This window comes from Lycium barbarum, chromosome 2, assembly GCF_019175385.1.
Source record: "Lycium barbarum isolate Lr01 chromosome 2, ASM1917538v2, whole genome shotgun sequence".
Lineage (NCBI taxonomy): Eukaryota > Viridiplantae > Streptophyta > Magnoliopsida > Solanales > Solanaceae > Lycium > Lycium barbarum.
In genome coordinates, this window is record NC_083338.1 from 135,676,794 (window position 1) to 135,689,543 (window position 12,750).

A 12,750-nucleotide genomic window follows, 5' to 3' on the forward strand; every position below is an offset into this window, starting at 1 on the left:
AACCTTTCATTTGATGAAAAGAAAATACAACCGCTGAGCTACATAGTAAAATTGATAATATAAATATTCCTTTAGCAAGAATGAAACCACTTATATAGTATCACAATCCATTAAGAGTTACTGCCAACTTCTTTCTTTCGTCCCACTAATTATATGGTTTAACCCATTTTAGATAAATTATCCCTTATTTTTGGGACTCACACTAACAAATTTTTCATACTAACAGTTCTATACAAATTAGAATATTTAAAATGGAGATGCGTTTTTCGTTCACTCTAGTATAAAAGAATGGAGATAATATCCTTGAAGGTCACCGCCGACAATCAACGTTTTTAGATGAAAAAGCGCGAAAAAGAAAGAAGAGGGATAATTCACATGATTTGGAAAAAAAAAACGAAATGACAGAGCTTTTGAAACAAAGTCTACGTACTTCAGGAAGATCTGTACAAACATTTTGTAAGCATACATGGCCTCTCAACCTAATCATCAATGGATTCATAAGTTCAGAAAATTTAATTTTCTACCTTTTGGCACTGATTGATGACTAGTGATAAAGTTCGTAATTAACGATACATTCGTGTATAAAAACCATCCTAAAGACGTAACTGAGCATCAACAGGTCACATGTTTCTCAGTAGGAGAAAGACCATCAAGCCACTACTATCCCACAACAAATAGAGAAGCTCTATCATACACAAAATTCTAAATGTTCTATACAACCAGTGACTGCTAATGCCACTTTCGGCAACATCCCAATGTTTCTGAATCAAAGTCTAGGATATTCAAATTTTCTGGACTATCCACAAATCCGAGCTAAGGACAGTTCAACGATCTGTGCAGATTAGACCCGCCAGGCTTTATGTTCCATTTTGCGAGGCACCACATTAGAGCAGGAACATATGCATATGAACGATTGATGCCATGAGCTGATGAATATGCCACTGGAAGCAAAGCTCATACGTACTTAAGAGCAAACAAATGCTTACATAAAGTTATCTACGATCAACTTCTTTAACTCCTCCATTTTCTGAATTATTTTAGGGTTCATCAAGTCTCTGGCTTCTTTTATAAGAGTGCCTTCTCTACTGAAATTATATGCATCCACCACTGTCCCTATCCAGTTGTATAGCTGCTCTGGGGTCCTGTAATGATTAGGCATTTATTAATCACAGTTAAGAAGTAAAAATGTGTTAAAGAAACCAAACATCTTCAAGAAAGGTGTGAGAAATTCTATGTAAAGAGAAACATGGGTTAAATGTTCGATTAATACATACGTGTATAAGCAATCTACATCTTTCCCTTCAAGTTCTTCTCCCGGTGTGAAGGCATCCTTCAAAGCGCTCATTCGCTCCTCAGGATCCTTAACTGTGAGTAGATATTTTAGAATTCTGATTTCTTTTGGCATAAGCCTCTGAAGATTTCCTCTTGCTGTCGTATACAAGTGATAAAGAACATCCTTTACCTGAAAAAAAAGAAAAAATATACATTGGACAAGCCTGGCCATTTGCCTATGAGAAAAAGGAATTACTTTTTCACAAGAGAGGGAGGGAGGAGTAGAGCTGAAAAAATGCGCTACCTTAACATACTCATATAGAACTGTATCTAGCCTTGTGAAAGTTTATCATCAAAACACTAGGTTGAAACGTGAAGTCATGTAACTTAAATAAGAATGGCCAAATGAATGTTATCTTTTACCGCTAGCTACGTCTATCTGTCCTGAAATCCTAACATAAAACCACCACCCCCTCTAAGATGGAGACCTGCTATGCTACCTGTAAAATTCCACTAGCAACTTCAACATATAAGCATTACAACAAATAGGTTCTCTTCAAATGGAAGATGAAATAAGCCAAGGCCACAAGAGCAAAGCAACTTGGATGAGCTCACAGAAGCTACTAACTACACTATTTTAATGGGCAAAAGTACTTTCGTCAACATGGAGGATAACAATCACTATTACACTAGATCAATTCCAGCTTAACAATTTTAGCTTGTGGGCATCAGGCTATTAACGTTCGTGTTGGTCAGCAAAAATCACATCACATTTGCTAACGACATTAATTACCATCATCTGAATCAGTTAGTCATAAATATAGTCACCTTCGCCTCAAACGTTTTGTTCTATAGCCTCACAAATGAAGAGGTAAGGACACTCCTGAGTTGAGAGGAAAATTCTCCAACAAAATCTCAAGTAGCTCCCACAGAAGAAGCAAGAATTATTTGGATATCACTAAAAATTGTGTCATATTGAATACTGTCAATTTCAGTAAGCATCTCTCTTCTAAATCAAGTCAGTGCTAGATGTGACATTGACAACTTACCTACTACGCATCTTGGCTCATCTCTGGGAGCAAATCACAAAGTAGATAGTCTTGAAAGATGTGAGAAAAAGACTTACCCAGATGGAAAAGTCAATATCTCCCTCTTAGTGGCAAACTTATTCTTATTACCAGTGTACTGGATATTTTTTTTATCGATGTGAGCCGGCAAGGTGCTGGATAGTTGTACATCCAGAAAGGTATGTGCATTACAAGTCATGTAATGAAGAGAGAAAGTCCAACATGGCTTCGCATAAAAAACTAAGATATACGATTGTTTGAGTTCGATAACAGTGTCTTTCTTCTCCTCAAAAATTCGCGTTGCTTTGTTTCCAAATAACCCAAAAAATAACTGCAGGCATAGTGTTCCAAGTACACTTTTCCCAGTGGAGTGGGTGTATGGAGAAGCATCAGAACACTTTTCCTTTCCTTTTGACAAGATTGGCTTCAAAGCGGGCAATGCAGCAAAAAATCCTTCTGGAAAGACCACTTGCCTCATAAGAGACCAACTCTGTCAAAATCAGCTTGATGCAACAGTGGCTAACTACAGGGACAAATACACTTAGAACTTCATTTTCAGAAGCCACCAGAATGATTGGAAAGTGCTCAATCTTTTGGAACCATGCCATAGCTTCAATTACAGAGAGAATGTTCTAATATGAAAGCAACATACCAAAGGTCTTTTTTACTGTGAAGTCTTGCTACCAGACCTATACTCAGTCACAACCAACAAAATTCTAGTTTTTGGTCTACGCAACAGATATGGAAAACAAAAGCACCATATAAAGTGGGCTATTTCTCTTGGTCAGTACTCGTCGCCTATAATGCTTGTATGATTCATGAAAACCTTCAAAGAAGGGGCATCTTTCTGCGTAGCAGATGTCAACTCTCCGGGGAAGATGCAGAACCATAAGCCATTTGTTCATGCATTGCAAAGAAAATCTCCTAAAATGGGTTATGCCAAGTAACACCACAGAACTGCTACATTGTTGGAACAAAGAAAACAAGAATGAAGAAAAGACACTAGCTTAGTGTCAGGCTTCTAATAATGTGCTATAATATATAACTTAATCTGATAAAAAAAAACAGTAACAATTTCCAGTGGAGGTAGACTCTCCTAGCATGCATATGGTGGACTGGACAGTATGGAGCGAAAGAAACAATATATGTTTTGAAGAAAAGGCAAACACAATCCAACAGATCAAATTTAACTGTATAATTGTGTTCTCTTTCTGGCGCGAGTAGGAGTTTGTGAATGATGCAGAATCAATTCTTAGCCTCTAAGAATCCCTATAAGATTAATAAGAGATTCCTATTTTGGTTTTTTGCTCAACCTGTAAATACTTCAGCACTCCCTCAGTGCTGTTTTACTTTTTATAATACAATTACCTTTCTCTCAAAAAAAAAAAAATCCAAGTTAATGCTAGAACAAAAAGATACTGGAAGAGTGAGATGTGGATGTGTATCTGAAGGAAAGAATGATCTTGCCTCATCTTTTGTCATGTCTGACTCCTTGGCTGCTGACCATGCTTTTGTAATCATGAGCACCAGGGCCGAATCAAGTTGATTTTTTTGGGCCAAATCATCTATTTTCTTGCAAGCCGCATCCACGGAGGGAGAATTGATTATATCTTGGAATTTCAACTCTGCAGCGTTTAACGCTTCTATACTTTCACTTGCAGTATCATAAGCTTGCACAGCTTCCAAACACGTATTCCCTAGTTTTGCCACAGCTAATTATTAAGAAAAAGCAAAATCTTGTCAGTGAAACCTATCAACAACAGATAAAATGGTATGAAAATCAAGGAAATGGTGTTTGTTGAACTCATGGTTCTCAATTCCTAAATTCACAGTAAGAGAAACTTACACTCCCAAACTCAAAGTTTCTCCTAGCTTCTTCTATCTGATTGAAACAAAATATTATATTGTAGCATACTAGCATTTGCTTTCTATGGCAAGAGGAGAAATTTTTGGTTGATACTTTTTCACTTCTTTCCCTTGGGCCTTAGGAGTGACTTCACATATACCAAGCTTTGTGGAAGAATAAATGAGTTCATATATGGGAAACGACATTTCTAGAATGTATATGTTGCAAAAAAGAAAGTGTGTCTTAATGCAGATTACAAAGGGAAAGTTTATCAGTAGTATGAACCCAAAAGAAGAAGAACATCCCAGGCAGGAGGTATATTTACCATTTTGTTCCGCTGGATCGTCATAATAGGATTCTGCAACAGTGTGAAGATGAACAAAAAACTCTTTTGTAAAATCTTTACGACGCCTTGCAACAATATCACCAACCTCGGACGGTGACCTTCTGATTGCCTCAAGAAGTTCGTTATGCCTCTGAACGTCATCATCAACCTGGAAAAAGAAACTTACCAGTTGAATTTCAACAAAAACAGACCAAGCTCACATGAAAGCTGAAAATTGTATCTTAACACCAATATTGCAAGAATTCTACTAATAATCCTCAAGTCATCCTCAATCCTTTGATCTGTAATATGTAAATGTAATCGATCATAAAAAGTCATCTCATTCCGATAGAGCACTGCAATTAGCAACAACTAAACATATATAATTGATTAAGTTTTAGTATTTATGATTCAACTGAGCCCTTGGTCGGACTTTCTTAAAGAGGAACCTCAACTAAAGACAACGGAATAAGGTTTGATCTTATTCATGGACATTTGAAACTATTCCAAAATGAGTTTGACATAATTGAGTCTCTTCGGGAAATTGAAAGCAAAAGCAGTTATTAATTCATGAGAACTTCATGCTCGCTATGGAAGTTAGTTAGTTGCCTCTCTCAGCTTTCTTTGAAGCCTGAGCAACTTGTGCTTCATTCCAGGATCACTCTCACTGTCCGCTCGATCCTGACACCGCTTGTAGAAGTGGGGCCGAATACTGTTCCATTCCTTACTAAATGCTAGCAATCTTCTCCAATCAGTAGGTTTGGGCTTGTCAACCAAGAAGACCTCAATTAACTTATCGCATACTCGTATCATTTTATTCTCATCCAACCCTTCAGAAGCATCTTTTTTCCTGTCCTCTCCATTTTCAATACCAGTTTCTTGACTAGTAACAGAATCAGATAACTTAGTTGCGGACATTTGCTCGTTAACGGCGCCATCTGGCACTGCAGTTGTATCGCCAATTACAGCAGCAATAGATGACTGTCGCAACCTTACTCCATTTACAGATAAGAGAGAACCTAACATTTTGCGAGACGTCATTACTATCCAAACGATTTCATAGAACCAATAGACAAATTATTCTCTACTAACTCCATCCCATTTTATAGTGAGTTTGACTAATCCCAGATTTTAAGATGTTAACGTGACTTAGAGGCCGTTTGGCCATGAATATTTTTTACTTTTTAAAAATGAAAAAAAAAAAAAAAAAAATCGGAAATCATGTTTGGCCATAAAATTGCGGAATTTGAAAAACACCAAAAAGTTGTTTTCACTTTTTTCACTCCAAATCACTCACAAAAATTCGAAAACAACTCCAATTTTGAAATACCATTTTTCACATTGAAAATTAAAATTTCACAATTTCATGGGCAAATGGGCACTTAGGTATTATATTAGTGATACTGGAAGGACAATATTAACTTGCACAAAACTTTTCTCAGCTTCAACTTCAAATAATGCTCTGCCTTTTAACTTCATCCAAACGCATAATAAAATTAAGCGTTTCAACGATTAGTTTGACAGAAAATACATCATCTCTAAGTTCAATTTATTTTTCTAGCATATGCAAGTTCAAAATTAGAATAGTTAAACGAATAAGAATTCTCGAATTAAAATTAATAGTTATAAGATAATATGAGTAGTAGTAGAATATATTTGTCATGCATTTTTGGAGTGTAGTAGCTTAGCTGAAACCAATTGACAAATTAAGAAATATAAGTAATAGTTGGGGCGGGAGAATTAACGTAGTTAATTAATTACCTACGGAATTAGCTCCCTGTTGACGTAGTTGAATTCGTTTCCGGATAAGAAAAGGAGACAAGTTTCTACAAGCAAAAGCAGTGGGAAAAGGCCTAATACAAGCTGCTGCTACCTCCATTAATCCCTTATTTTTCTGCTAGATTTTTGGTAAGGGCTTACAACAGAGTCAGGTTTGAGAGGGAACTGGAAACCAAAAAATGACCAAAATTATGAAGTTATGATGAATGGCAACGGGTTGTTGGGCCGGGCCGGAGAAGGGGGTCCAACTGAAACCTTCGTTAAAAAGTAACAAATGTAAATATGGTGAATGTGTTTTTTTACACATACGTAGGTGGTTGAATCCCTTGATATAAGAATTTTATTTTTAAAATCCCCAAATTCAAACTCCGCCACTTACCTATACCTTAAAATCAAACACATACACCTTTACACTATAAAAATCCTACATAAGTCTCTTTTACATAAAAATTCTACATAAGTCTCTTTTAAATAAAATGATCATTCTATCAATCTCCTAGTTGACAATTTTTGTGCATTACCAATTTTTTTTTATTTTTTTTTAATAATAGTAGTGTCCGAATTAATCTACACGCACCTTGATTCTATACTTGCTACCTTCCACATGTAGAAGTACCGATTAACTCCACCTACTAAAGCATATACAGATGAGACGAAATCATCAGTATTATAACATGATCTCATCAAACGTTTGCCCCCATTACATTAATCACTAAATCACACCCTTGACAAATCTTTCCGTGCTTACATTTGAAGAGGTGACTAGTAGTAATGTTATGTCTTTGGAAGGCAAGAAAGCCCAAAACCGAAAAACACTCTTATCAGTTCTCATTTGCTTGTGGAAAGATGGATAAAAACAGAATGCAGAACTTGCCAGGTGCTCAACCGGACTGAAAAATGCCAAGAGATGAACGCACAAAGAAACTTTAAAAGTCACAGAGACCTTCAGGGTTGGATCAAAAGTGCTAAATTGCATACTTCATGAACATTTTATGATTAGTGTAATGTTTCAGGAGTGATTTGGTTCAACCTGTAAACTTAAGGGATGGTTTGTGATCAATATTAAAAGTTAGAGACGCGTTGGGAAATGCATTCAGTTCCTTAAAATAAAGCCATAATTTATTCAAGCGAATGCTATCTCACAAAACTGAAGTAACTTGGATAACAAACCCATTGTTGTCAGGTCTGTCCCCCAAAGTCTTACAAAAATTGCATTTTACAAGACTCATACATAACCACAACAAGGCCAGGCAACCAGGCAAGCGGTGAGAATTAAAGACTAGACATGTTTCTGTTGATAACTTTCCATAATCTGTAGCAGTATAACTCCTTGCATCAAAGACAATATCACCGTTTCACAACTAGGGTTATTGACTTCATGTACTAGATTTGACAAGAGCAAGAATCTTCTGAAAAGTTCAACACTATCACGATGTTTTCTCAAGAATGATGCACCAATTTGATTTATCATAGAATCTATCAACAAGAATGGCGTTATCCAGACCAGACACCAACCTGTCAAAGAAAGGGAACATGTTGATTAGTGCAGCTCATTGTCACAAATTGGTCAAACTTCTAATTGGGTGAAACTACATAAAGAGAAGTACTACCTCATCTTGCCCACTCTTCACTACAACTACTCAAAATCCTCCTTACCCACCCGCTCCTCCAACCTCCCCCCCCCCCCCCCCACACACACACCACACACAAAAAAAATGGTGGGGAGGGGGGTATGAAACAAACAACAAAGAACTTCAGAATAAGTCCCAGACAAGTACAAGCCCCGCGATAATGGAAAAAAAACCTAATTTTACTAATCTAGAGAAACTGATCAACTGGAAGCAGAGACTTTTTTGTTCTGTTTCATCTATTCTTTCATTCATCTATATGCAGGCACTTTAGTTTAGGGGGATGAAGAGTAAAGTCGTCATTGTTACTTCTGAATAAGGATGAAACAGACTCCTATGCATTGCCTACAATAAGATAATCAGAACTCTAAAAACTTATTGTTCTTTTGAGGTCAATCCAATAGCTCACATTTGACCTCCCGAATATCGATATGTTTTTACAGATCAAAATTTATGACCATATCATTGCCAGAGGAATGATTGTACACTAATTTCTACTCCAGGTACGATACAAACTGTTTAAGTCATAACGGAACACTTATGAAAAGTAACAGAAGATACAGTTGTCATGTTACAGATTGTAAAAATTATTAACCATGATAAGCATTTGTTAACATATAGCAACTTGGCAGAATGATAACAGTCAAAAGGAAAATAGAGAAGAAATTACCTTTCAAGTTCACCTTCACTAAAAACATGGTAATATCTATTATACACCACAGAGCCCTTCTTATCATCTTTCTTTGCCAAACCACTAGCCAAGGCAACAGCTGAAGCCCCACTTACTTCAGCTCGATGATAAGGTAAGTGCCAGGGAACAAAATATTCCTGCTGCTCTGCATAGCCTTTTTCAGATCCAGCAGGGAAAGAATGACCTTCATCCAGAGAGATTGACTGCATATCTTCAGCTAATTTTACTTTTGAAGACTTTGCACGTAGGCCTTTCAACCGCTCCCCGGCACCATTTTCCTCTGCTTCTGGGATGCTTTCAAGGATGCGAGGAGATGAAGGGTTGCGAACTCGTGGACTCCCTGGTCCTATCCATTCCTCTACATACCTTTGGTTAAGTGGTGTCCATTTTTCAATTAATGACCTGTCTTCTTGTTCCCTAGCCCAGACAGTAATTAAAACACTCCCGCCCTTTTTAACAACACGGACAAGCTCCTCTACCGCTTTCCTCCTCCTATTTTCAGTACTTAGGTGATGCAACACAGCAATAGAAATTGCTGCATCACCATAACCAGTCCTATATGGTAGGTTCACAGCATCTGCAACCAACACTTCATGTCCTCTATCTGTACATATATTGATAAGAGCTGCACTAATGTCACAGCCAATAAAGAAACAATCAGGATTTAATCCTAAGTATTTCCCATTTCCACATCCAGCGTCTAAGATGAGAGAACCGGGAGATAATGAGCTCAAGAAAGCTGACACTTTAGGCCACTTTGCAAACCGAGTGGAACTGAAATGGGGAGCAATGGCATCATAAACACCATGGACATACTTCTTTTCGATTTCTGGGGTTGATTGAACATTCGAAGAGCATTTTGATCTCACAGACACATGACGTAGAACAGGAGCCTCTCCCACAGATTGCGATGTAGGAAAACTAGAGGCACTTTCAATTCCAACTTCTTTCATTGAACTAAAACTTCTTCTACTGAAAATATAACCAACTATGAGAGTAGAATCAGTATATATTCGTTTGAAACAAAATGACCTTGCCGTTCCAACACCAAAGAGCATCCATCAGCTACATAAATGGTACATGACAAGAATCTGTTCAGACAACAAAGAAAAATAGCAACTCAGGTTCACAACAAACTTATCAACCAAGCAAACTTTCAATAGACAAATGGAATATTTACTTCACTTGGCTTGTAATCATAATATATTGAAGCTCTTTTCCTATTTCCTTTCCTAAATTTTCGACCTATTTAAAACATTCTTTATATTCTACTCCATCCGTTCACTTTTACTTGTCTATTATACTAAAAAAAAAGTCACTTTTACTTGACCACTTTAGCATATCAAGAGTAACACAAGTTCTTTTTCTTGTTTTACCCTTGGCATTAATTACTCATTCCAAATCATTTTACAACTCCATTAAGACTATACACCAATTAATATAGGTATCACGATAAAATATGCACTTCATTTATTATTTCCATTATGGACAAGTAAAAGTGAACGGAGGGAGTACTAAGGTAACAGTAACCTATACAAAACACTCTAATCCATGACATTATTAACTCAAAAGACCCTATTCAATACACCAATTAGTATTAGCATTTAACACCCAATGGGGGTATTTTGGGTAACCATAAAACGAATTAAAAAAAAAAAAAGGTGTTCTCTTAACAAATTGACTTAATACTGTAAGTACAAAAGAAAATCCCTTTTAGTACATTAGAAAGAACTACAACTCCAAATTTTATGATTATTTTGATTCATTTTTAGCTGGGATTTGAACCTGAGATCTCCAGTTTATTTACTCCAAAAATGCCTCATAAATAGGAATTCAACATACAAAAAAACATTGTAATACAATTCACAAGTCCAATTAACCGTTACAAGTTACTGCAAAAATGGAATTTAGGGTTAATATTATACAAAATAAAAATAAAAAAGAAATATGAACTTACAGATCGATTTTCTTTGGAGAAAGATATGAAGAGGGAGCAAGCGGTAGTAGTTCAATGTATTGGCGGGCCAAAAATAGCAACTTGGGCTTTACTCTAAAAAATGGAGTGCTATTTTAAGCATTGAATCTTTAATCTAATAACAATGGAAACCCTAATTCAATTGATTTTACCAAGAATTGGAATAATACATGTTGTATTGTTTTTTTTTTTTCCACATAAAAAGGGGAAACTATAGGTGTGATTGATTTCGTCATATTGTGACAATGATTATAAACTTCATTTTCGTTGGGGTCAATTTGTTAGGTGGGGTTTGGAAATTTGTCTCGTTCTTTCTTATAAATGTTTGAAAAGAAGAATTATTATTACCCTCGTTTTATTAATGTGGCAAAGTTTGAATGAGTAAGAAATTTAAAAAAAATATTGATTTTTAAAATTTAAAGTTTTAAACGTGTAATAATATTTATGTGGTTATAAGACTTTTAGGGATGGTTGGTATGATAAGCAAAAATAGTAATGGGATAAAAATTTAGTACCACCTTATCCTTTGTTTAATTACTAATCGTGAGATAAGTTATTTCAGGATTAAAAATAGTGCTGGGATAACTTATACTCATCAGAGGATGGAATAGTAATGATAACTTATCCCAGGATAAAATAGTAAAATTGACTAAAATAGCCCTGAGGTTCTCAAAATCCCTTTTCTACTACATAAGATGGAGGATATCTTTGTAAACAAACAACTTTTTCTTAAAAGTTATACAATGCATGTTACTTTTAATACAACAAACCAAACAATCAATAAGAAATAATATCAGGATAACTAATCCCAACATAAATAATCTCAGTATAACTTACCCCGACATAATTAATTCCATCATAACTTATGTTCAAACCAAACGACCCCTTAAGATTTGTTATAAAAGTTTGAAGTTTGAATGAGTATGAAGTTTGAGCATGTTATGATATTTGGAAGTTGAAGATTTGGGTTTAGAGCTTTCATCCCGCTTTCTTAGTTTCGATGAAACGGGGGCAATCCAGGTCTTTATTCGGCAACAATCTTTCCAAATAAGATGCACTTCTTATCGACTTCATCTTAATTAAATATCAGATAGAATAAGCTATTACTAATAACGAGTTCACGGATGTATTATAAAAACTTCTTATTACAAATACAATGAGAAATTTAATTTAAATTAGTTTTAAGTTTAAAAATTACTACTGTATGAACAAACTACAAGGGAATATTGTCCACACACACTGAATAGGGCGAGTAGAGAAAACTTTTATTTGATAATTTGTTTCTTTTTGTCTTTTTTTTTTATATTACACACATGCCTAGGCCACGGCACATCACATTACTAAAAGCATATTCCAAGCTTGTTCATAAGTGAGTAGTTCAATGTCATTTTGATTAAATTGGTCTTGAAGCTGACAGATAACAAGAAACGATTTAGATGAATTTGATTTGTGTTCTAGAAAGCAGTTATTTTGATTTTTACTCCAAGTTTATTCTGCTGGAGTAAATAAAGAGATTGAATACCATTGCAAGTTATCAAGACTCCTTATTTCTGTACTTGACAACTAAAAGAAAATTGATGAGCACCAATACATAAACATTTCCTCAAAGAAGATGTTTTCCAATACTTGGTGTTCGTTTGTAGAAAAATGTCTTCTCCAAGAATGATATTTTCTAACAAAATGGAAAAATGACTTCCTTTATTTATGAACAATTTTTTTTTTAAAGTATCTTGACTCTTGTTCCATAATAAAAACATATTTCAATCAAATATTTGAACAATGTTATTAACTTTTAATTATACAAACTACCATAAAAGCACTATCCTCATATCCCACATGCCACCAACTTTAATAATCCAAACAAATAATGAAAATTGACATAAAGATTATTTTTATAAAACAATATTTAGAGCATTATTTATGGAGAATTTTTCTCCGTGCCAAAACAACCCATCATTTTATCAGTTTTCAATATTGTCGCTTCGCACATGATCAAATATTTTATGATATTGCTCTCTGTTTTCTCTTTTATGTTTTTCAAGTAGTCCCACATATGACATAGCGTGTTAGGCATGTTTTCAGGTAAGGTATACTTAAACGCAACTTAAATACTAGTATCATATCTAAATGTATTAAATTAAATAAACAAATTTAACAAGACAACTGA

At 35.2% G+C, this 12,750-nt stretch overlaps 2 protein-coding genes across 2 annotated transcripts; both read right to left on the reverse strand.

Annotated features, from left to right (window-relative positions):
• Window positions 1-408: 408 nt before the first annotated feature.
• Window positions 409-6,585, reverse strand: LOC132627447 (uncharacterized protein At4g37920). The gene is made up of 6 exons (XM_060342797.1): window positions 6,272-6,585; window positions 5,120-5,529; window positions 4,511-4,679; window positions 3,807-4,051; window positions 1,275-1,462; window positions 409-1,142 (listed from the first exon to the last, which is right to left on the reverse strand). Exons 1-6 carry the CDS (start codon window positions 6,387-6,389, stop codon window positions 983-985), a joined length of 1,290 nt encoding a protein of 429 aa, XP_060198780.1. The 5' UTR covers window positions 6,390-6,585; the 3' UTR covers window positions 409-982.
• An 801-nt stretch (window positions 6,586-7,386) lies between these two features.
• LOC132627448 (tRNA (carboxymethyluridine(34)-5-O)-methyltransferase) lies at window positions 7,387-10,833 on the reverse strand. The gene is made up of 3 exons (XM_060342798.1): window positions 10,566-10,833; window positions 8,588-9,699; window positions 7,387-7,804 (listed from the first exon to the last, which is right to left on the reverse strand). Exons 2-3 carry the CDS (start codon window positions 9,664-9,666, stop codon window positions 7,717-7,719), a joined length of 1,167 nt encoding a protein of 388 aa, XP_060198781.1. The 5' UTR covers window positions 9,667-9,699; window positions 10,566-10,833; the 3' UTR covers window positions 7,387-7,716.
• Window positions 10,834-12,750: the final 1,917 nt, after the last annotated feature.

Excerpts from the sequence above, each read along its gene's own strand:
- LOC132627447 (XM_060342797.1), bottom strand. The coding sequence starts at position 6,389 with ATGGAGGTAGCAGCAGCTTGTATTAGGCCTTTTCCCACTGCTTTTGCT. Across the intron at positions 5,530-6,271 it reads ACAGGGAGCTAATTCCGTAG|GTTCTCTCTTATCTGTAAAT; the intron begins GTAATTAATTAA and ends GCAAAATGTTAG. Across the intron at positions 4,680-5,119 it reads TTCAAAGAAAGCTGAGAGAG|GTTGATGATGACGTTCAGAG; the intron begins GCAACTAACTAA and ends TTCTTTTTCCAG.
- LOC132627448 (XM_060342798.1), bottom strand. The coding sequence starts at position 9,666 with ATGCTCTTTGGTGTTGGAACGGCAAGGTCATTTTGTTTCAAACGAATA. Across the intron at positions 7,805-8,587 it reads AGTGAAGGTGAACTTGAAAG|GTTGGTGTCTGGTCTGGATA; the intron begins GTAATTTCTTCT and ends TTTCTTTGACAG.